Source organism: Bombina bombina, chromosome 7 (assembly GCF_027579735.1).
Source record: "Bombina bombina isolate aBomBom1 chromosome 7, aBomBom1.pri, whole genome shotgun sequence".
Lineage (NCBI taxonomy): Eukaryota > Metazoa > Chordata > Amphibia > Anura > Bombinatoridae > Bombina > Bombina bombina.
The window spans coordinates 514,607,585-514,633,022 of NC_069505.1; the positions used below are offsets into that span (position 1 = coordinate 514,607,585).

General features: G+C 39.6%; 1 protein-coding gene across 4 annotated transcripts in view; it reads right to left on the reverse strand.

The window, feature by feature from the left end:
• Positions 1-25,438, reverse strand: part of LOC128666931 (zinc finger protein ZFP2) — a 502,916-nt gene that overhangs the window by 62,354 nt on the left and 415,124 nt on the right. For all 4 annotated transcript variants that reach the window (XM_053721751.1, XM_053721750.1, XM_053721753.1 and 1 more), the window contains exon 7: positions 10,418-10,525. In XM_053721751.1, the coding sequence (XP_053577726.1) occupies positions 10,418-10,525 (108 nt within the window). The remainder of the gene's footprint in view (positions 1-10,417; positions 10,526-25,438) is intronic.

Sequence of the window (25,438 nt, forward strand, 5' to 3'; positions counted from 1 at the left end):
TCTGGCCTGAACAAGAGTATCAATGACAGAATCTGAGAACCCTCGCTTTGATAAAATCAAGCGTTCAATCTCCAAGCAGTCAGTTGGAGTGAGGCCAGATTCGGATGTTCGAACGGACCTTGAACAAGAAGGTCCTGTCTCAAAGGTAGCTTCCATGGTGGAGCCGATGACATATTCACCAGGTCTGCATACCAAGTCCTGCGTGGCCACGCAGGAGCTATCAAGATCACCGATGCCCTCTCCTGATTGATCCTGGCTACCAGCCTGGGGATGAGAGGAAACGGTGGGAATACATAAGCTAGGTTGAAGGTCCAAGGTGCTACTAGTGCATCTACTAGAGTCGCCTTGGGATCCCTGGATCTGGACCCGTAGCAAGGAACCTTGAAGTTCTGACGAGAGGCCATCAGATCCATGTCTGGAATGCCCCACAATTGAGTAATTTGGGCAAAGATTTCCGGATGGAGTTCCCACTCCCCCGGATGAAATGTCTGACGACTCAGAAAATCCGCTTCCCAGTTTTCCACTCCTGGGATGTGGATTGCAGACAAGTGGCAGGAGTGAGTCTCCGCCCATTGAATGATTTTGGTCACTTCTTCCATCGCCAGGGAACTCCTTGTTCCCCCCTGATGGTTGATATACGCAACAGTCGTCATGTTGTCTGATTGAAACCGTATGAATTTGGCCTTTGCTAGCTGAGGCCAAGCCTTGAGAGCATTGAATATCGCTCTCAGTTCCAGAATATTTATGGGGAGAAGAGATTCTTCCCGAGACCAAAGACCCTGAGCTTTCAGGGGTTCCCAGACCGCGCCCCAGCCCACCAGACTGGCGTCGGTCGTGACAATGACCCACTCTGGTCTGCGGAAGCTCATCCCCTGTGACAGGTTGTCCAGGGTCAGCCACCAACGGAGTGAATCTCTGGTCCTCTGATCTACTTGTATCGTCGGAGACAAGTCTGTATAATCCCCATTCCACTGACTGAGCATGCACAGTTGTAATGGTCTCAGATGAATTCGCGCAAAAGGAACTATGTCCATTGCCGCGACCATCAAACCTATTACTTCCATGCACTGCGCTATGGAAGGAAGAGGAACAGAATGAAGTACTTGACAAGAGCTTAGAAGTTTTGATTTTCTGGCCTCTGTCAGAAAAATCCTCATTTCTAAGGAGTCTATTATTGTTCCCAGGAAGGGAACTCTTGTTGACGGAGATAGAGAACTTTTTTCTACGTTCACTTTCCACCCGTGAGATCTGAGAAAGGCCAGGACAATGTCCGTATGAGCCTTTGCTTGTGGTAGGGACGACGCTTGAATCAGTATGTCGTCCAAGTAAGGTACCACTGCAATGCCCCTTGGTCGTAGCACCGCTAGAAGGGACCCCAGTACCTTTGTGAAAATTCTTGGAGCAGTGGCTAATCCGAATGGAAGTGCCACAAACTGGTAATGCTTGTCCAGAAAGGCGAACCTTAGGAACCGATGATGTTCCTTGTGGATAGGAATATGTAGATACGCATCCTTTAAATCCACCGTGGTCATGAATTGACCTTCCTGGATGGAAGGAAGAATTGTCCGAATGGTTTCCATTTTGAACGATGGAACCTTGAGAAACTTGTTTAGGATCTTGAGATCTAAGATTGGTCTGAATGTTCCCTCTTTTTTGGGAACTATGAACAGATTGGAGTAGAATCCCATCCCTTGTTCTCCTAACGGAACAGGATGAATCACTCCCATTTTTAACAGGTCTTCTACACAATGTAAGAATGCCTGTCTTTTTATGTGGTCTGAAGACAATTGAGACCTGTGGAACCTCCCCCTTGGGGGAAGCTCCTTGAATTCCAGAAGATAACCTTGGGAGACTATTTCTAGCGCCCAAGGATCCAGAACATCTCTTGCCCAAGCCTGAGCGAAGAGAGAAAGTCTGCCCCCCACCAGATCCGGTCCCGGATCGGGGGCCAACATCTCATGCTGTCTTGGTAGCAGTGGCAGGTTTCTTGGCCTGCTTACCTTTGTTCCAGCCTTGCATTGGCCTCCAGGCTGGCTTGGTTTGAGAAGTATTACCCTCTTGCTTAGAGGATGTAGCACTTGGGGCTGGTCCGTTTCTGCGAAAGGGACGAAAATTTGGTTTATTTTTAGCCTTGAAAGACCTATCCTGAGGAAGGGCGTGGCCCTTACCCCCAGTGATATCAGAAATAATCTCTTTCAAGTCAGGGCCAAACAGCGTTTTCCCCTTGAAAGGTATGTTAAGCAATTTGTTCTTGGAAGACGCATCCGCTGACCAAGATTTTAGCCAAAGCGCTCTGCGCGCCACAATAGCAAACCCTGAATTTTTCGCCGCTAATCTAGCCAATTGCAAAGTGGCGTCTAAAGTAAAAGAGTTAGCCAATTTGAGAGCATGAATTCTGTCCATAATCTCCTCATAAGAAGAATCTTTATTGAGCGACTTTTCTAGTTCATCGAACCAGAAACACGCTGCTGTAGTGACAGGAACCATGCATGAAATTGGTTGTAGAAGGTAACCTTGCTGAACAAACATCTTTTTAAGCAAACCCTCTAATTTTTTATCCATAGGATCTTTAAAAGCACAACTATCTTCTATAGGGATAGTAGTGCGTTTGTTTAGAGTAGAAACCGCCCCCTCGACCTTGGGGACTGTCTGCCATAAGTCCTTTCTGGGGTCGACCATAGGAAACAATTTCTTAAATATAGGGGGAGGGACAAAAGGTATGCCGGGCCTTTCCCATTCTTTGTTTACAATGTCCGCCACCCGCTTGGGTATAGGAAAAGCTTCAGGGGGCCCCGGGACCTCTAGGAACTTGTCCATCTTACATAATTTCTCTGGAATGACCAAATTCTCACAATCATCCACAGTAGATAACACCTCCTTAAGCAGAGCGCGGAGATGTTCCAATTTAAATTTGAATGTAATCACATCAGGTTCAGCTTGTTGAGAAATTTTCCCTGAATCTGAAATTTCTCCCTCAGACAAAACCTCCCTGGCCCCCTCAGACTGGTGTAGGGGCACTTCAGAACCAATATCATCAGCGTCCTCATGCTCTTCAGTATTTTCTAAAACAGAGCAGTCGCGCTTTCGCTGATAAGTGGGCATTTTGGCTAAAATGTTTTTGATAGAATTATCCATTACAGCCGTTAATTGTTGCATAGTAAGGAGTATTGGCGCACTAGATGTACTAGGGGCCTCCTGTGTGGGCAAGACTGGCGTAGACGAAGGAGGGGATGATGCAGTACCATGCTTACTCCCCTCACTTGAGGAATCATCTTGGGCATCATTTTCTCTAAATTTTGTGTCACATAAATCACATCTATTTAAATGAGAAGGAACCTTGGCTTCCCCACATACAGAACATAGTCTATCTGATAGTTCAGACATGTTAAACAGGCATAAACTTGATAACAAAGTACAAAAAACGTTTTAAAATAAAACCGTTACTGTCACTTTAAATTTTAAACTGAACACACTTTATTACTGAAAATGTGAAAAAGTATGAAGGAATTGTTCAAAATTCACCAAAATTTCACCACAGTGTCTTAAAGCCTTAAAAGTATTGCACACCAAATTTGAAAGCTTTAACTCTTAAAATAACGGAACCGGAGCCGTTTTTATATTTAACCCCTATACAGTCCCTGGTATCTGCTTTGCTGAGACCCAACCAAGCCCAAAGGGGAATACGATACCAAATGACGCCTTCAGTAAGCTTTTTCTATGTATCTGAGCTCCTCACACATGCATCTGCATGTCTTGCTTCCCAAAAACAACTGCGCAATAGAGGCGCGAAAATGAGGCTCTGCCTATGATTAGAGAAGGCCCCCAGTGAAAAAGGTGTTCAATACAGTGCCTGCCGGTTATTTTACATAATTCCCAAGAATAAAATAACTCCTCAAAACTATGAAGTATTAAAAATGCTTATATATCAATCGTTTTAGCCCAGAAAAATGTCTACCAGTCTTTAAAGCCCTTGTGAAGCCCTTTATTCTTATTTAATAAAAATGGCTTACCGGATCCCATAGGGAAAATGACAGCTTCCAGCATTACCAAGTCTTGTTAGAAATGTGTCATACCTCAAGCAGCAAAAGTCTGCTCACTGTTTCCCCCAACTGAAGTTAATTCCTCTCAACAGTCCTGTGTGGAAACAGCCATCAATTTTAGTAACGGTTGCTAAAATCATTTTCCTCTTACAAACAGAAATCTTCATCTCTTTTCTGTTTCAGAGTAAATAGTACATACCAGCACTATTTTAAAATAACAAACTCTTGATTGAAGAATAAAAACTACATTTAAACACCAAAAAACTCTAAGCCATCTCCGTGGAGATGTTGCCTGTACAACGGCAAAGAGAATGACTGGGGAAGGCGGAGCCTAGGAGGGATCATGTGACCAGCTTTGCTGGGCTCTTTGCCATTTCCTGTTGGGGAAGAGAATATCCCACAAGTAAGGATGACGCCGTGGACCGGACACACCTATGTTGGAGAAATCTTTCATTTCTGCAGGAATTCCTTTTGCATTAGACTGAAATGGAACAGTGGATGCATTCATATTCATAGAAATATTATCACCATGTAATAATTGTTCAAAAAAGGAGCCACATAATTGAGCTGAATAATTTAGATCAGCTTTTATAGAACAAACACACTTAGCTTTAGTAGAAATATGTTCATGCAGCTCAGTTCCTATGATAACATCAGAGGCAGGTTCAGTTTGAGACATCATGGCAAAACAATTTGTAAAAAACAAAAAATGAAAAGTAAGATTAGTTTTCAAAATATCACATTCTCCTTAATGGGATAGCAAACCCAAATATTTTCTTAATGATTCAGATAGAGCATGCAAAATTAAACAACTTTCTTATTTACTCCTATTATCAATTTGTCTTTGTTACCTTGGTATCTTTATTTGAAAAAGGAGGAATGAATGCTTTGGAGCCAGCCTATTTTTGGTTCAGTACCCTGGATAGGGCTTGCTGATTGGTGGCTACATTTAGTCATCCAATCAGCAAGTGCAACCCGGGTTCGGAACTTGAAAGGGCCGGCTCCAAAGCTTTTATTCCTGCTTTTTCAAATAAAGATAGCAAGAGAACACAGAAAAACAGATAATAAGAGTAAATTAGAGAGTTTCCTAAAATTGCATGCTCTTTCCGAATCATGAAAGAAAACAATTTGGGTTTAGTATCCCTTTAAATACAACAGTTTTCAGGAATGGGAAACAATGCTTATTTAAAAAATGTTATAGTTCATATCAATGATGAGTAAAAACAAGCTATATGAAAGCACAGAGTGAAGTTGGAGCGTTTTTTTTAACTAGGAAAAAAGGTGCGAAAATTTTAGCGCCAAAAAAAGGTGCAAAATGATGACGTGTCATGATGACGTAAATAGCGTCATCGTATGCACGATTTTGCGTGCATGATTGAAAAAAGAACCTCCGTGAATGCAGAGGTAATAAGGGGCTAAAGGTAAGCGTTTTTAATAAATAAGCCCCCACATTCTGACTTTTTCTAAGCAAAATTTCAAATACTGATACTGTATTTCATGACGCTTAAAGGAAAATAAAAACAACCTGTCTCATGGCCAATATATATACACATATACATTAAGAACTTTACAAAATAAAGTGCCTTTCCATAGCTGAGTGTGTCCTTTAAAAAATATATATACTTACCATAAGACACCCATCCATATATAGCAGACAGCCAAACCAGTACTGAAACATATCAGCAGAGGTAATGGTAGAGGACTATAATGTTGATCTGTAAAGGGAAGCAGCAGATGAATCCCTGCGACCGAATTTACAGAGAGCCTTATGAATAGATTTCCCATAGTTAAAACATGGTATCATCAAGCAATACTCCCTTCACATTTTTAAAAACAGGATGGAGTGAGTGCACCTTGAAACTGATTAGATATTAGTGAACAAAATAATATTTTGAGTGGTTAAAAATTATTAATTTTTTGAGTGGTTAAAAATTATGCTCTACAACCCTTCTAAAATGATAACAATTCCTCTAAATAGTTATTGATATAAAAGTTAGAACGGACAAATGAAGGGGGAGCTGATTTCCAATTAATTGAAAAATAATTACAAAGTGCTTTTAAAAGTGTTGCAGCGTGGTAGGTGAACAAATGTCAAAAACATATAATTTATACGTGATAACTTGTTTGTGTGATGATAAGATTATAAGATTATAAGATTGTGAGGATCAATGTAAATGATAGACAGAAAACTGATGTATTGTACAAAATGTGACAATTTATATTGTAAAAATGTAACGAATACAAGTTGGATTGAGAACAAATACAATATGGTTTATATTTAAAATAGGCAGATTAAAAAGACATTAAATACATACTTGCATAATATATATATGTTATATGTGTATCGCACTGCAGTGGATAAAATTAAAGATCTAGTAAAATATATAAAACAACCTAAGATAGGGTGATTTTTTGATAAAAGCTGTTGAATGTCAGAAAGTGCCTTGTAACACCTTTTAAAAGTACCTTAGAAAGTAGTGGTTCTCAATACTACTTAATTGTTTGGTGGGATCCGTTGGAAGACAGTCGTATGGATTTGCTATTAGTAATAGCTAAAAAAGAACTTGGAAGTTTTTTTGTGGGTTGCGGTTGTCTCAATACTATTTATCAGTATGGACTCCGGTCTGTTAGCAGGTGTCTGGTTCCAAATGGAGAAAAGTTTCCTTTGTTGAGGGTCCTGTAGAATTTCCTGGAAATTGCGGTGTCCCAATACTCTCTGTCAGTATGGACTTGTGTTCGCAAGTGAAGGAGAAATTCTTTGTGTCCCAGTTGCAAATGTTTCTCTATTGCAAGGTACAGATCTCCTTATGTTGTGGTGTCCAATGGACTTTGTGATGAGATGTAGAGATGAGATTTTCAACAATGGGCAATTTCAGTTTGTGCAATGTGCAATCTCAAAATTCTTTTTGGATCCTTAGCTGAGCAAGTGTGGGCGATTGTGTAGCAGCAGTTGGATTTTCTGGATCCGTTTGGCGGCAAAAAACAGTTCAAAATCTAGAGGACCGGCTTTTTTCAAACTGACCATTTTTTTCAAAAGAACCGGCTTTTTCAAAGTGCCCGGCTATCTATCTTTAGATACCGACTGAGTTTGAGGTTAGGTATTAGTCGGTCCTTGTGTACTTTAATGCAGTGTTCAGAGTGTAGGCAGCTCTACGCGTTTCGGCCGTAGCCTTTATCAAGATGCCTATGAACACTCTGTATGACATTTATAAAGGGCAGGATAGTTTGCTATTGGATAACAGTGGTGGGCAATCTATGTTACTATTGGGTGTTTGTAATTGCTTTTAACCAATAGAAAAGTTCATAGAAAGAAACACAAAAAAGCAAAGAGGAACATCCGTTATTACATTTACAATTTGTGTAAACAAAATTGGTATGAAGCTTGTGTTAGAAAAGGATTTTTGTAACAAATGTGTTAAAATTGTTTTTTAAATATAATATAAAAGTATAGTGTCAAATGATGGGTATAGGAGGAACAAATAGTTTCTTTGTGGCTAAATATCTGATATGATAAAATATATCTTTTGGTATTAAATAAAGGATCTACTAATATGGATCTAGATGCTCATGATAAAAGACAATATTATAAAAATTAGTTTAATCTTAAAAGATAAGGTACTTGATTACTATTCGTTATCTTATATTAATCTTTATTTAGGAATGGTTATTCTTTGTGTTATAACCAGTATTCAAAATATTGATTTTTTTAAAAAGAATACATTTTTCGGTATGTGAAAAAGGGGCAAAATAAACAATTTTATTAAACTATGATATAGAGACCAAATTTTAATTTCAAAAAGTTATTGAGTTTAACCTGAGCTGTTCTTACTCAGTAGTTTATTTATAGGTCTTAAAATAAAGAGAGGGGGGCAAAGTAAACTCATATGTTTAATTAATGTGGATATCGTTGTGTGTAATTTTTTTGTTATTTGTTTTAATTAAAAGAGTGGGAAGAGATATTTTTAGAGAACTTTGTTATAGAATATTTATATTTTGATAGAAAGAATCTTCTTTCGATTTACTTCTAATTTTAATTTTTAATTTTGCTTTTAATTTGACTTTTAATTTGATTTGAAATTAGAAAGTTTAGGTCAAATTCCATATTTAATCCATATGGATGGAGAGTTTTAAATGCATAGATATATTCTGCTTCCTTTCTAAGTAGAAAATGTTCCATATTACCTCCTCTAGGGCTAAGAAATACTTTTTTAATTCCCCAATATTTGAATTTGTTAATGTTTCCATTGTGACATTCCGTAAAGTGTTTGTATAATTCGGTATTGGTAGCTTTGTGTTCTATATGGTGTAGGTGTTCTCTAATTCTATCTCTTAACATGCGGCTCGTTTGACCAAAGTATTGTAGGCCGCATGAACACTGTATGCAATAGATTACGTTTTGATCTGAACAGCGTATGATTTCTTTTATATTTATGTATTGTTCATTATTATTTGATTTTATTGTTTTGATTTTTGAACTATGTTTACATGATTTGCATGAAATGCATGGAAAAAATCCTTCTATTTTTTCTTTTTTGAAGTTTGTATCTACTAGGTTGTTAGTTGTTTTATTTTTAAATTCACTGGGTGACAGAATGTTTTTTAAATTTTTTGCTCTTTTAAAAATTATGTCCGGCTGATTTTTTATTCTAGGTCCTAATATCTGATCTTGTTTAATGTAATGCCAATGTTTATTGAGGATCTTTTTTATTTCATGATGTTGGGAACTATATTGTGTGATGAATGGTATAAAAAATGGGTCTTCAGTTTTTTGTTTTTGTTTTGTCAGATGTTGTGTAGTTAATATTAACTCTGTTTTTTTCTTCAGCTTCTTTTTTGGCTTTTTTTTTAATAATATGGGACTTATAACCTTTTTCCTTAAATCTCTGTGTGAGAATTTCGGATTGTTTAGAAAATTGATTGATATCTGAACAGTTTTTTCGGATTCTTAGATATTGACCCTTGGGTATATTGGTTTTCCATCTCGTTAGATGGCAACTATCATTGTGAATATAATTGTTTGCGTCTGTTTGTTTGAAATATGTTCTTGTTTTTATTTCTGTGTTAATGATTTCAATTTCTATGTCCAAAAAATGTATTAGATTACTGCTGTATTCGTGTGTAAATTTGAGATTCATTGGGTTAGTGTTCATGTCCTCTATGAATAATTCTAGAAGTTTGTGTTTCCCCTTCCAAATGATGAAGAGATCATCTATGTATCTGTAGTAGTGCACAAGGTTCGCCCCCCATTGTCCTTCATATATAAAGTTGTTTTCAAAGAGACCCATAAAGAGGTTGGCATAACTGGGGGCGAACTGCGGCCGAAACGCGTAGAGCTGCCTACACTCTGAACACTGCATTAAAGTACACAAGGACCGACTAATACCTAACCTCAAACTCAGTCGGTATCTAAAGATAGATAGCCGGGCACTTTGAAAAAGCCGGTTCTTTTGAAAAAAACAGTCAGTTTGAAAAAAGCCGGTCCTCTAGATTTTGAACTGTTTTTGCCGCCAAACGGATCCAAAAAATCCAACTGCTGCTACACAATCGCCCACACTTGTTCAGCTAAGGATCCAAAAAGAATTTTGAGATTGCACAAACTGAAATTGCCCATTGTTGAAAATCACACAAACAAGTTATCACGTATAAATTATATGTTTTTGACATTTGTTCACCTACCACGCTGCAACACTTTTAAAAGCACTTTGTAATTATTTTTCAATTAATTTGAAATCAGCTCCCCTTCATTTGTCCGTTCAGACAAACACTGTACATAGAGAGGAACTGGGCTCCAATATTACTTAGAAGGGCCTTTCACTGAAGAATCAAGCACATAATGCTTCACCACCTCCTAAGAAGGCAAAGTTTTTAAACTGAGGTATGAGTGAGGTGGGCGGGTATTTATAGGCTTTTGAGGTATGGAAAACTTTTCTTCCTCCTGGTAGAAATGTAAATCCCATCAGTAACAAGCTCATGGACTGTCGCCACCTATATAAAAGAAATACTACTGTTCAATAAACACCAACTCTTAAGGGCTGAGCTCTTAAAGGAGAAGGTGTGATGTCAATTATATTCCAAAAGGTCAACAGCATCACTTTTGGAATTAAAATCTTACCTCCCAGATCTGAATATAAATGTGAAAATTATGTTAGACTCTAACTGTATATGGCCCCAACGAGTGAGCTCCTGACATATTTTCTTTGTAATATCCCATTAATAAAATAGATGTGCAAATAAAAGGGAAAGTGGGTTTTCATTTTATGAGTAGTAACTGAAAATAAAAGCTAGAAATAGTAGGGGACGGGGTTGTATTAACACCAACTTTCCAGCCTAAATTTAGTCTGGAGCTTAGTTAAAGAATTAGCATAAATATCACTCACCTGCACATAAATCAGTCTCAGTTTCCTCCTGTTTAATATCCTTTTTTTCTCTCGTATACTTTCCCCCCTCACCGATTAATATGGTGCCTACATTTTCATCATGGCTTCCTGATAATAGACAGATTTAAGTCAGTATTTTTTTTTTAACAAGCTTTATTGTTATTATTATAATTTATTTGCATATCCCTGCAAAATTCCATAGCGCTGGGTACATAAATAGGGGTATACAATGGCAAAAACTTGTGATAAGAGACAAAAACATAACGGACTATAATCTAGTACACAAGGAAAAGGGCCCTCCCTTACAGTCTACAGGTTGAGTGGTTAGAGACATACATTTTGGGGTAGAATGTAACATGGATTGTAGTTGCAGTAGTGGGTCAATACAGTTTAACATTTATTTTGGGTACGATAAAAAAACAGAATTTATGCTTACCTGATAAATTACTTTCTCCAACGGTGTGTCCGGTCCACGGCGTCATCCTTACTTGTGGGATATTCTCTTCCCCAACAGGAAATGGCAAAGAGTCCCAGCAAAGCTGGTCACATGATCCCTCCTAGGCTCCGCCCACCCCAGTCATTCGTCCGACGGACAGGAGGAAATATATATAGGAGAAACCATATGATACCGTGGTGACTGTAGTTAGAGAAAATAATTCATCAGACCTGATTAAAAAACCAGGGCGGGCCGTGGACCGGACACACCGTTGGAGAAAGTAATTTATCAGGTAAGCATAAATTCTGTTTTCTCCAACATTGGTGTGTATGGTCCACGGCGTCATCCTTACTTGTGGGAACCAATACCAAAGCTTTAGGACACGGATGAAGGGAGGGAGCAAATCAGGTCACCTAAATGGAAGGCACCACGGCTTGCAAAACCTTTCTCCCAAAAATAGCCTCCGAAGAAGCAAAAGTATCAAATTTGTAAAATTTGGCAAAAGTGTGCAGTGAAGACCAAGTCGCTGTCTTAGATATCTGGTCAACAGAAGCCTCGTTCTTGAAGGCCCATGTGGAAGCCACAGCCCTAGTGGAGTGAGCTGTGATTCTTTCAGGAGGCTGCCGTCCGGCAGTCTCATAAGCCAATCGGATAATGCTTTTAAGCCAAAAGGAAAGAGAGGTAGAAGTCGCTTTTTGACCTCTCCTTTTACCAGAATAAACAACAAACAAGGAAGATGCTTGTCTGAAATCTTTAGTAGCCTCTAAATAGAATTTTAGAGCACGGACTACGTCCAAATTGTGTAACAAACGTTCCTTCTTTGAAACTGGATTCGGACACAAAGAAGGTACAACTATCTCCTGGTTAATATTTTTGTTGGAAACAACTTTCGGAAGAAAACCAGGCTTAGTACGCAAAACCACCTTATCTGCATGGAACACCAGATAGGGCGGAGAACACTGCAGAGCAGATAACTCTGAAACTCTTCTAGCAGAAGAAATTGCAACCAAAAACAAAACTTTCCATGATAATAACTTTATATCTATGGAATGTAAGGGTTCAAACGGAACCCCTTGAAGAACTGAAAGAACTAGATTTAGACTCCAGGGAGGAGTCAAAGGTCTGTAAACAGGCTTGATCCTAACCAGAGCCTGAACAAATGCTTGAACATCTGGCACAGCTGCCAGTCTTTTGTGAAGTAAAACAGATAAAGCAGAGATCTGTCCCTTCAGAGAACTTGCAGATAATCCTTTCTCCAAACCTTCTTGTAGAAAGGATAGAATCTTAGGAATTTTTATCTTGTTCCATGGGAATCCTTTAGATTCACACCAACAGATATATTTTTTCCATATTTTATGGTAAATTTTTCTAGTTACAGGCTTTCTAGCCTGAATCAGAGTATCTATTACAGAATCTGAAAACCCACGCTTTGATAAAATCAAGCGTTCAATCTCCAAGCCGTCAGTTGGAGGGAAACCAGATTCGGATGTTCGAATGGGGCCTGAACAAGAAGGTCCTGTCTCAAAGGTAGCTTCCATGGTGGAGCCGATGACATATTCACCAGGTCTGCATACCAAGTCCTGCGTGGCCACGCAGGAGCTATCAAGATCACCGAGGACCTCTCCTGATTGATCCTGGCTACCAGCCTGGGGATGAGAGGAAACGGTGGGAATACATAAGCTAGGTTGAAGGTCCAAGGTGCTACTAGTGCATCTACTAGGGTCGACCTTGGGATCCCTGGATCTGGACCCGTAGCAAGGAACCTTGAAGTTCTGACGAGACGCCATCAGATCCATGTCTGGAATGCCCCATAATTGAGTTATTTGGGCAAAGATTTCCGGATGGAGTTCCCACTCCCCCGGATGGAATGTCTGACGACTCAGAAAATCCGCTTCCCAATTTTCCACTCCTGGGATGTGGATCGCAGACAAGTGGCAGGAGTGATCCTCCGCCCATTGAATTATCTTGGTCACTTCTTTCATCGCCAGGGAAGTCCTTGTTCCCCCCTGATGATTGATATATGCAACGGTCGTCATGTTGTCTGACTGAAACCTTATGAATTTGGCCTTTGCTAGTTGAGGCCAAGCTCTGAGAGCATTGAATATCGCTCTCAGTTCCAGAATGTTTATCGGGAGAAGAGACTCTTCCCGAGACCATAGACCCTGAGCTTTCAGGGATTCCCAGACCGCGCCCCAGCCCACTAGGCTGGCGTCGGTCGTGACAATGACCCACTCTGGTCTGCGGAAGCTCATTCCCTGTGACAGATTTCCAGGGTCAGCCACCAACGGAGTGAATCTCTGGTCTTTTGATCTACTTGAATCGTCGGAGACAAGTCTGTATAATCCCCATTCCACTGTCTGAGCATGCACAGTTGTAATGGTCTTAGATGAATTTGTGCAAAAGGAACTATGTCCATTGTTGCAACCATCAATCCTATTACTTCCATGCACTGCGCTATGGAAGGACGAGGAACAGAATGAAGTACTTGACAAGAGCTTAGAAGTCAGAAAAATCCTCATTTCTAAGGAATCTATTATTGTTCCCAAGAAGGGAACTCTTGTTGACGGGGACAGAGAACTTTTTTCTTTGTTCACCTTCCATCCGTGAGATCTGAGAAAGGCTAGGACGATGTCCGTATGAGCCTTTGCTTTTGACAGGGATGACGCTTGAATCAGGATGTCGTCCAAGTAAGGTACTACTGCAATGCCCCTTGGTCTTAGAACCGCTAGAAGGGACCCTAGTACCTTTGTGAAAATCCTTGGAGCAGTGGCTAATCCAAATGGAAGTGCCACAAACTGGTAATGCTTGTCCAGAAAAGCGAACCTTAGGAACTGATGATGTTCCTTGTGGATAGGAATATGTAGGTACGCATCCTTTAAATCCACGGTAGTCATAAATTGATTTTCCTGGATAGTAGGTAGGATCGTTCGAATAGTTTCCATTTTGAACGATGGTACCCTGAGAAATTTGTTTAGGATCTTTAGATCCAAAATTGGTCTGAATGTTCCCTCTTTTTTGGGAACTATGAACAGATTGGAATAAAATCCCATTCCTTGTTCTCTTATTGGAACTGGATGTATCACTCCCATCTTTAACAGGTCTTCTACACAATGTAAGAATGCCTGTCTCTTTATTTGGTTTGAAGATAATTGAGACCTGTGGAACCTTCCCCTTGGGGGTAGTTCCTTGAATTCCAGGAGATAACCTTGAGAAACTATTTCTAGCGCCCAAGGATCCTGAACATCTCTTGCCCAAGCCTGAGCAAAGAGAGAAAGTCTGCCCCCCACTAGATCCGGTCCCGGATCGGGGGCTATCCCTTCATGCTGTTTTGGTAGCAGTGGTAGGCTTCTTGGCCTGCTTACCCTTGTTCCAGCCTTGCATTGGTTTCCAGGCTAGTTTGGGTTGTGAAGTATTACCCTCTTGCTTAGAGGATACAGAATTAGAGACTGGTCCGTTTCTGCGAAAGGGACGAAAATTAGGCTTATTATTAGCCTTAAAAGACCTATCCTGTGGGAGGGCGTGGCCCTTTCCCCCAGTGATGTCTGAAATAATCTCTTTCAAATCAGGTCCAAATAATGTTTTACCTTTGAAAGGAATGTTAAGCAATTTTGTCTTGGAAGACACATCCGCTGACCAAGACTTTAGCCAAAGCACTCTGCGCGCCACGACAGCAAACCCTGAATTTTTCGCCGCTAATCTAGCTAATTGCAAAGCGGCATCTAAAACAAAAGAGTTAGCCAATTTAAGTGCTTGAACTCTGTCCATAACCTCCTCATACGAAGATTCTTTACTGAGCGATTTTTCTAGTTCCTCGAACCAGAAACACGCTGCCGTAGTGACAGGAACAATGCATGAAATTGGTTGTAGAAGGTAACCATGCTGTACAAAAATCTTTTTAAGCAAACCCTCTAATTTCTTATCCATAGGATCTTTGAAAGCACAACTATCTTCGATAGGAATAGTAGTGCGTTTGTTTAGAGTAGAAACCGTCCCCTCGACCTTGGGGACTGTCTGCCATAAGTCCTTTCTGGGGTCGACTATAGGAAATAATTTCTTAAATATAGGGGGGGGGGAACAAGAGGTATGCCGGGCCTTTCCCACTCTTTATTTACTATGTCCGCCACCCGCTTGGGTATAGGAAAAGCGTCGGGGGGCACCGGAACCTCTAGGAACTTGTCCATTTTACATAATTTCTCTGGAATGACCAAATTGTCACAATCATCCAGAGTAGATAACACCTCCTTAAGCAGTGCGCGGAGATGTTCTAATTTAAATTTAAATGTCACAACATCAGGTTCAGCTTGATGAGAAATTTTTCCTGAATCTGAAATTTCTCCATCAGACAAAACCTCCCTCATGGCCCCTTGAGATTGGTGTGAGGGTATGTCAGAACAGTTATCATCAGCGTCCTCTTGCTCTTCAGTGTTTAAAACAGAGCAATCACGCTTTCTCTGATAAGTAGGCATTTTGGATAAAAGATTTGCTATGGAGTTATCCATTACAGCCGTTAATTGTTGCATGGTAATAAGTATTGGCGCACTAGATGTACTAGGGGCCTCCTGTGTGGGCATAACTGGTGTAGACACAGTAGGGGATGATGTAGTATCATGTTTACTCCCCTCATTTGAGGAATCATCTTGGGCAATATCATTATCTGTTGCATTACTGTCCTTACTTTGTTTGGACACTATGGCACAATTATCACATAAATTTAAATGGGGAGACACATTGGCTTTCATACATATAGAACATAGCTTATCTGATGGTACAGACATGTTAAACAGGCTTAAACTTGTCAACAAAGCACAAAAAACGTTTTAAAATAAAACCGTTACTGTCACTTTAAATTTCAAACTGAAAACACTTTATTACTGAATATGTGAAAAAGTATGAAGGAATTGTTCAAAATTCACCAAAATTTCACCACAGTGTCTTAAAGCATTAAAAGTATTGCACACCAAATTTCAGAGCTTTAACCCTTAAATTAACGGAACCGGAGCCGTTTTTACATTTAACCCCTATACAGTCCCAGAATGAGGCTCTGTCTATAACTAGAAAGGCCCCCATCTGAAAAAGGTGTCCAACACAGTGCCTGCCGTTTTTCTAAACATTCCCCAAGATTATAATACCAATAATTAGTTAGAATCTGCATAATATGCCTAGTAAAGCAATTGTTTTAGCCCAGAAAAATGTCTACCAGTTTTTAAGCCCTTTTTGAAGCCCTTTATTCTTTTATGTTTAACTAAGAAAATGGCTTACCGGTCCCCATGAGGGGAAATGACAGCCTTCCAGCATTACATGGTCTTGTTAGAAATATGGCTAGTCATACCTTAAGCAGAAAAGACTGCTAACTGTTTCCCCCAACTGAAGTTACTTCATCTCAACAGTCCTGTGTGGAAACAGCAATCGATTTTAGTTACTGTCTGCTAAAATCATCTTCCTCTTACAAACAGAAATCTTCATCCTTTTCTGTTTCAGAGTAAATAGTACATACCAGCACTATTTTAAAATAACAAACACTTGATAGAAGAATAAAACTACATTTAAACACCAAAAAACTCTTAACCATCTCCGTGGAGATGTTGCCTGTGCAACGGCAAAGAGAATGACTGGGGTGGGCGGAGCCTAGGAGGGATCATGTGACCAGCTTTGCTGGGACTCTTTGCCATTTCCTGTTGGGGAAGAGAATATCCCACAAGTAAGGATGACGCCGTGGACCGGACACACCAATGTTGGAGAAACAGAGGAGAGCTAGTAAGCCTCTCTGAATAGGTGGATTTTAAAAGAGTGTCTGAAGCTATACAAGGTTGGAGACAGTTTGATAGAGCGGGGTAGAGAGTTCCAGAGGACAGGAGCAGTGCATGAGAAGTATTGGAGACGAGAGAGGGTAATGGAAATACTTGTAAACAATTTAATACACTCAAGCAGGTAAAATGGATAATTGAGAACAAATTAAGGGGGAGACATTTTTTGAGTATACTGTCCCTTTAACATAAAGGATAGGATTCAACATCTTTTTTCACTGAAAAAACTAAATCCACAACCCCACAGAAACCCAAAAATGTCAGAAATCAAAATAAATAAAAAAATTTTTTTTAAATGCACTTAAAAAATCAATCAGGCAAACATAAATCAAGCTGAGACAACTGCCTGGATTTTTTTTCCTATTAAAGGCTGCCTCAGAAGAAGCAAAAACATCAAAATGGTAGAATTTAGTAAAAGTATGCATAGAAGACCAAGTAGCTGCCTTTTTGATCAACCAAAGTCTCATTACTGCTTGTAGAATGAGCAGTAATCAGTTGCGGTGGAGGTAAGCTTTGTGAAATACCCAAGAAGCCAGAGAAACAGTAGAAACAAAGACATAAGAAGTGTGTCTGAAATCCTTAGTGGCATTAATATATTTCAATGCTCTAACAACATCCAACTTATGCAAAGATCTCTCTGAAGCATTTTTGGGATTAGGACACAAAGAAGGAAAACCAATCTTTCTGATGAAATTGTCTGAAGAAACAACTTTAAGCAAAAAGCCAAATTTTATCCTGATGAAAAATAATATAAGAATATAAGAAATCAGTTTCTTTTTTTTCATATTTGAGCATTAATAAGCAGAATAAATTTTTCACATTGTTTTTCTTTCTTTGCATAGTAATATTTTATAGTAACAAAGAAAAACATAGAATAATTAATCTCAGAGATCACATTTTTAGAAAATAAATTAAACTAGCTCCCAAAAATAAAATAAAACAGTAAGGGTGGAGCGAGCGGCCGGCCAAGATGGTTGCATTACACTGAGGCTCTGGACTTAAAGTGAAAGTAAAGTTTCAACTATCCCTATACACCATCAATTTACTCACAGTTAAAACATTATAATCGCTAACTTCTTTTCTGAAAAAGTATATATATTTATATAATAAAGATCTTTAAAATCACCCTACTGTGCCGTTCTTCACTCCTCCCATCAGCCATTTCCTTATTTCATAATGAATGACGTATAGAGCGGTCCCACACGCTCTATACGTATCTCCAAAGCGTGTTCATGAGCACACAAGGAACAACGCATGCGCATAGCGTTGTATAACTATAGAGGCAGGGATGAGGAAAAAATACATTATAAGCTTTATTCTAGTATTAGTGAATTTTGTACATGCGGTAATCCACTTGCAAAGCACTTGCGGCAGTCTTATACTATAATACAAAACGTTTTGCAATGCGCATGCGCAAAACGGGCACGCACTTTTCCTACACGCATTCCTAAACGCATGCGCAGAGGATACAGGAGGAGGATGACGTAGATCTCAGGGATCCTAAACGCATGCGCAGAGGATACAGGAGGATACAGGAGGCAGATGACGTAGATCTCTGGACACCTAACGGCCAGAATTTCAATTGGATGATGAAAAAACGTGACATTGCAAGAAAAAACAAACCAAAAAAAAGGGTTGATTTTATGGATAGCCAAAATGTAAGTATAACGATATAAATCTCAGTTTATATTTAATTAAAAAAAAAATGATGAATTAAAGTACCATTCATTTAGGTTAACAAGCAAAACTACACAATGACATACAGTTAACTTTACCTTCACTTTAAGCTGGTCTAAGGTGCAAATAACAATGCCCAAATTCAGCTTACGGAGGTTCACCTCCGCTAACCTTAGTGACCCTGCAGGGCGGATAATCACTGCTGTGGAAGCGCTGACTTATATGAAGAGGCTTGAGGCCTACACGGCTACTGATAATGCACTGCCGTGACTTACCACATCAGATGCATGAGATCTTGAACCACAGCAGTGCGAACTACCGTCAGAGACCGCCACAATACAACTCTGTGCAGAGCCTTTGCAAAGATGCATACACATCACACGTGACAAGGTCAGTGACTCTAACTAACGGCTGCATGGCCTGATCTGCTTTTATGATCAGCTTATAAAACCGGCTTACTTGCAAATCGGCCTGAGGACACTGCAGCTGAGGTCTTAGAGGGTAAAAAAACAATATACTCATATCATCGTTAGACCCCACAACCACACGCTCAAGATTGTGCAAGACAGTTAATTGAATATAAAGACCCACTACTAATACTCTTTAATAAGAGTAAAAGCTCTCTCATAATATACCTACATCTCCAAGGATCTCCAATATGTCTCAAAAAAAAGACTGCAAAGAGGGATAACCCTCATAAACAGAAACAGAGCAGGCAAAACACAGTCAGCACCTTTTTTAAACATACTGACAAAACTAAAGGCAAAAAAAGACTCATACGCAGAAAGTCCCCCAGTTGATGAGCTGCAAAAATTAACTTCCAGGAGCCCTTCTCCCTCTCTATCAGAACAAACCTCTGACCAACCTAAAACATACAAAGCAATGCAAACACTTATAGAACAAGTCAAGGTATGCATTAAAGAAGAATGTGCAGACCTTAAGAGGGATATCAATGACTTGGGAAATAGAGCAGAGTCGTTAGAAGAGCATGGGGGAGTCATGTCACAAGACATCTCTGATCTCGCCAATAAATTACAAATACAGGAACAGCATATAAACGACCTAGAAGACAAAATGGATGACTTGGAGAATAGGTCAAGGCGCAGCAACTTACGGTTCAGAGGAATACCTGAAACATAATAATGTTTCAGGTATTCCTCTGAACCGTAATTTGCGGAGGGAGTGGGAGGAAAACCAATGGCACTACTTGACGTGTGTACAGATTCTATCTCTTAGTATGGCAATTTCCTATTTAATGAATATGGAGTAATGGTGCTGTGTATTTAATTAAAATTTGAAACCCACTAGAGGAGAATACACATAGAGCACTCTAGAGTCACTAGACACTTAGGCCTCTATTTATCAAGCCGTCAACTGCAAATACGCTGGAATTCCGCAGCGTATTTGAGGCGAGGCTGATTCGCCATAGTTATCAAGCCCTACAGACCGGCAAAAGTAGAATTTAGTGAAGTAACATACGATACGCCAGACTCAGTCCGACACAGATCGATGCTTACGTCACTCCAGATGTTCCGAACGCAAGTCTGACTACTTTTGCTATTTATCAAAGAACAACCAGTTACGCTCGCCACTATTCCGGCCCAGCGAACCTGTTTTTCAATCCGACGCCCTGGAGGCGGCGGATCCAATAGGAATCAATGGGAGTCTGACAGCAGCGAAAGCTCAAGTTCGTTGCTGCACGATATCCCATTGATTCCTATGGGAAATGTCTGCACCTAACACCCTAACATGTACCCCGAGTCTAAACACCCCTAATCTGCCCCCCCTACATCGCTGCCACTACCATTATACTTATTAAACCCTAAACTGCCGCTCCCGGACCCCACCACAACTAAATAAAGGTATTAACCCCTAAACTGCCGCTCCCGGACCCCGCCCCAACTAAATAAAGGTATTAACCCCTAAACCGCCGCTCCCGGACCCCGCCGCAACTAAATAAAGGTATTAACCCCTAAACCGCCGCTCCGTTACCCCGCCGCAACTAAATAAAAGTATTAACCCCATAAACCGCCGCTCCGTGACCCCGCCGCAACTAAATAAAGGTATTAACCCCTAAACCGCCGCAACTAAATAAAGGTATTAACCCCATAAACCGCCGCTCCGTGACCCCGCCGCCACCTACATTATATATATTAACCCCTATCCTGCCCCCCTACACCTTCGCCACTATATTAAAGTTATTAAACCCTAAACCTAAGTCTAACCCTAACACTAACACCCCCCTAACTTAAATATAATTTAAATAAATCTAAATAAAATTACTATTATTAACTAAATTATTCCTATTTAAAACTAAATAAAATAAACCTTAAGATAACTGCAATATAACTAATAGTTACATTTGTATCTATCTTAGGGTTTATTTTTATTTTACAGGCAACTTTGTATTTATTTTAACTAGCTACAATAGTTATTAAATAGTTATTAAGTACCAAAAAAAACAAACACTAAATTACAGAAAATAAAAAAAAAATTACAAGAATTTTAAACTAATTACACCTAATCTAAGCCCCCTAATAAAACATAATTTATGTAAGAATTTATCTGATAAATTCATTTCTTTCATATTAGCAAGAGTCCATGAGCTAGTGACGTATGGGATATACATTCCTACCAGGAGGGGCAAAGTTTCCCAAACCTCAAAATGCCTATAAATACACCCCTCACCACACCAACAATTCAGTTTAACGAATAGCCAAGAAGTGGGGTGATAAGAAAGGAGCGAAAGCATCAAAAATAAGGAATTTGGAATAATTGTGCTTTATACAAAAAAATCATAACCACCACAAAAAAAAGGGTGGGTCTCATGGACTCTTGCTAATATGAAAGAAATGAATTTATCAGGTAAGTTCTTACATAAATTATGTTTTCTTTCATGTAATTAGCAAGAGTCCATGAGCTAGTGACGTATGGGATAGCAGATACCCAAGATGTGGAACTTCCACGCAAGAGTCACTAGAGAAGGAGGGATAAAATAAAGACAGCCAATTCCGCTGAAAAAATAATCCACAACCCAAATCAAAAGTTTTAATCTCAATAATGAAAAAAACTGAAATTATAAGCAGAAGAATCAAACTGAAACAGCTGCCTGAAGTACTTTTCTACCAAAAACTGCTTCAGAAGAAGAGAAAACATCAAAATGGTAGAATTTAGTAAAAGTATGCAAAGAAGACCAAGTTGCTGCTTTGCAATTCTGATCAACAGAAGCTTCATTCCTAAAAGCCCAGGAAGTAGAAACCTAGTAGAATGAGCTGTAATCCTTTGAGGCGGGGACTTTCCCGACTCCACATAAGCATGATGAATCAAAGACTTTAACCAAGACGCCAAAGAAATGGCAGAAGCTTTCTGACCTTTTCTGGAACCAGAAAAGATAACAAATAGACTAGAAGTCTTTCTAAAATCTTTAGTAGCTTCAACATAATATTTCAAAGCTCTTACTACATCCAAAGAATCTAAAGATCTCTCCTTCGAATTCTTAGGATCAGGGCACAATGAAGGGGCAACAATTTCCCTACTAATGTTGTTAGAATTCACAACCTTAGGTAAAAATTGAAATGAAGTCCGCAACAACGCCTTATCCTGATGAAAAATCAGAAAAGGAGATTCACAAGAAAGAGCAGATAACTTAGAAACTCTTCTAGCAGAAGAGATGGCCAAAAGGAACAAAACTTTCCAAGAAAGTAATTTAATATCCAGAGAATGCATAGGTTCAAACGGAGGAGCCTGTAAAGCCCTCAGAACCAAATTAAGACTCCAAGGAGGAGAGATTGACTTAATGACAGGCTTGATACGAACCAAAGCCTGTACAAAACAATGAATATCAGGAAGATTAGCAATCTTTCTGTGAAAAAGAACAGAAAGAGCAGAGATCTGTCCTTTCAAAGAACTTGCAGATAAACCTTTATCCAAACCCTCCTGAAGAAACTGTAAAATTATAGGAATTCTAAAAGAATGCCAGGAGAACGTATGAGAAGAACACCAAGAAATGTAAGTCTTCCAGACTCGATAATAAATCTTCCTAGACACAGATTTACGAGCCTGTAACATAGTATTAATTACTGAGTCAGAGAAACCTCTATGACTAAGAATCAAGCGTTCAATTTCCATACCTTCAAATTTAATGATTTGAGATCCTGATGGAAAAATGGGCCTTGAGATAGAAGGTCTGGTCTTAACGGAAGTGTCCAAGGTTGGCAACTGGCCATCCGAATGAGATCCGCATACCAAAACCTGTGAGGCCATGCTGGAGCCACCAGCAGTACAAACGAACGTTCCATTAGAATTTTGGAAATCACTCTTGGAAGAAGAACTAGAGGCGGAAAGATATAGGCAGGATGATAATTCCAAGGAAGCGACAATGCGTCCACTGCTTCCGCCTGAGGATCCCTGGATCTGGACAGATACCTGGGAAGTTTCTTGTTTAGATGAGAGGCCATCAGATCTATTTCTGGAAGTCCCCAGATTTGAACAATCTGAAGAAATACCTCTGGGTGAAGAGACCATTCACCCGGATGTAACGTCTGGCGACTGAGATAATCCACTTCCCAATTGTCTACACCTGGGATGTAAACCACAGAAATTAGACAAGAGCTGGATTCCACCCATACAAGTATCCGAGATACTTCTTCATAGCTTGAGGACTGTGAGTCCCCCCTTGATGATTGACATACGCCACTGTTGTGGCATTGTCCGTCTGAAAACAAATAAACGATTCCCTCTTCAGAAGAGGCCAGAACTGAAGAGCTCTGAAAATCGCACGGAGTTCCAAAATTTTGATTGGTAATCTCGCCTCCTGAGATTCCCAAACCCCCTTCGCTGTCAGAGATCCCCATACAGCTCCCCAACCTGAAAGACTCGCATCTGTTGAGATCACAGTCCAGGTTGGACGAACAAAAGAGGCCCCTTGAACTAAACGATGGTGATCCAACCACCAAGTCAGAGAAGATCGAACATTGGGATATCCTTGTATAATCCCTGCACCACTGGTTCAGCATACAAAGCTGAAGAGGTCTCATGTGAAAACGAGCAAAGGGGATCGCGTCCGATGCAGCAGTCATGAGACCTAGAATTTCCATGCAAAAAGCTACCGAAGGAAATGACTGAGACTGAAGGTTTTGACAAGCTGAAACCAACTTCAGACGTCTCTTTTCTGTTAGAGACAAAGTCATGGACACTGAATCTATTTGAAAGCCCAAAAAGGTTACCTTTGTCTGAGGAATCAAAGAACTCTTTGGTAAATTGATCCTCCAACCATGTTTTTGAAGAAACAACACAAGTTGATTTGTATGAGATTCTGCAGAATGTAAAGACTGAGCAAGTACCAAGATATCGTCCAAATAAGGAAATACCGCAATACCCTGTTCTCTGATGACAGAGAGAAGGGCACCGAGAACCTTTAAAAAGATCCTTGGATCTGTTGCTAGGCCAAACGGAAGGGCAACAAACTGGTAATGCTTGTCTAGAAAAGAGAATCTCAGAAACTGATAGTGATCTGGATGAATTGGAATATGAAGATATGCATCCTGTAAATCTATTGTGGACATATAATGCCCTTGCTGAACAAAAGGCAGAATTAGTCCTTATAGTCACCATTTTGAATGTTGGTATTCTTACATAACGATTCAATATTTTTAGATCCAGAACTGGTCTGAAGGAATTCTCCTTCTTTGGTACAATGAATAGATTTGAGTAAAACCCCAGACCCCGTTCCAGAACTGGAACTGGTACAATTACCCCAGCCAACTCTAGATCTGAAACACATTCAGAAATGCCTGAGCCTTCACTGGGTTTACTGGAATGCTAGAGAGAAAAAATCTTCTCACAGGAGGTCTTATCTTGAAACCTATTCTGTATCCTTGAGAAACAATGTTCTGAATCCAAAGACCGTGAATTGAATTGATCCAAATATCTTTGAAAAATCGTAACCTGCCCCCTACCAGCTGTGCTGGAATGAGGGCCGCACCTTCATGCGGATTTAGGAGCTGGTTTTGACTTCCTAAAAGGCTTGGATTTATTCCAGACTGGAGAAGGTTTCCAAACGGAAACTGTTCCTTTAGGGGAAGGATCAGGCTTCTGTTCTTTATTCTGACGAAAGGAACGAAAACGATTAGCACCCCTGTATTTACCTTTAGATTTTTTTGTCCTGAGGCAAAAAGGTTCCTTTCCCCCCAGTAACAGTTGAAATAATAGAATCCAACTGTGAACCAAATAATTTATTACCTTGGAAAGAAAGAGAAAGCAAAGTTGACTTAGAAGTCATATCTGCATTCCAAGATTTAAGCCATAAAGCTCTTCTAGCTTAAATAGCTAATCATATATCTGACATCAATTCTAATGATATAAAAAATGTCATCACAGATAAAATTATTAGCATGTTGAAGAAGTTTAACAATGCTAAAAGCATTATGGTCTGACACTTGTTGCGCTAAAGCCTCCAACCAGAAAGTGGAAGCTGCAGCAACATCAGCCAAAGAAATAGCAGGTCTAAGAAGATTACCTGAACATAAATAAACTCTCCTTAGAAAGGATTCAATCTTCCTGTCTAAAGGATCCTTAAAGGAAGTACTATCCGCCGTAGGAATAGTAGTACGTTTATCAAGAGTAGAAATAGCCCCATCAACTTTAGGGATTTTATCCCAAAATTCTAATCTATCAGATGGCACAGGGTACAATTTCTTAAACCTTTGAGAAGGAGTAAATGAAGTACCCAGACTATTCCATTCCCTAGAAATTACTTCTGAAATAGCATCAGGAACTGGAAAAACTTCAGGAATAACTACATGAGGTTTGAAAACCGAATTTAAACGCTTAGTAGATTTAGTATCAAGAGGACTAGACTCCTCCATATCTACTGCAACTAACACTTCTTTAAGTAAAGAACGAATAAACTCCATCTTAAATAAATATGAAGATTTATCAGTGTCAATATCTGAGGCAGAATCTTCTGAACCAGATAGATCCTCATCAGAAACAGATAAGTCAGAATGATGACGGTCACTTAAAAATTCATCTAAAATATGAGAAGTTTTAAAAGACCTTTTACGCTTACTGGAAGGAGGAATAACAGACAGGGCCTTCCTAATA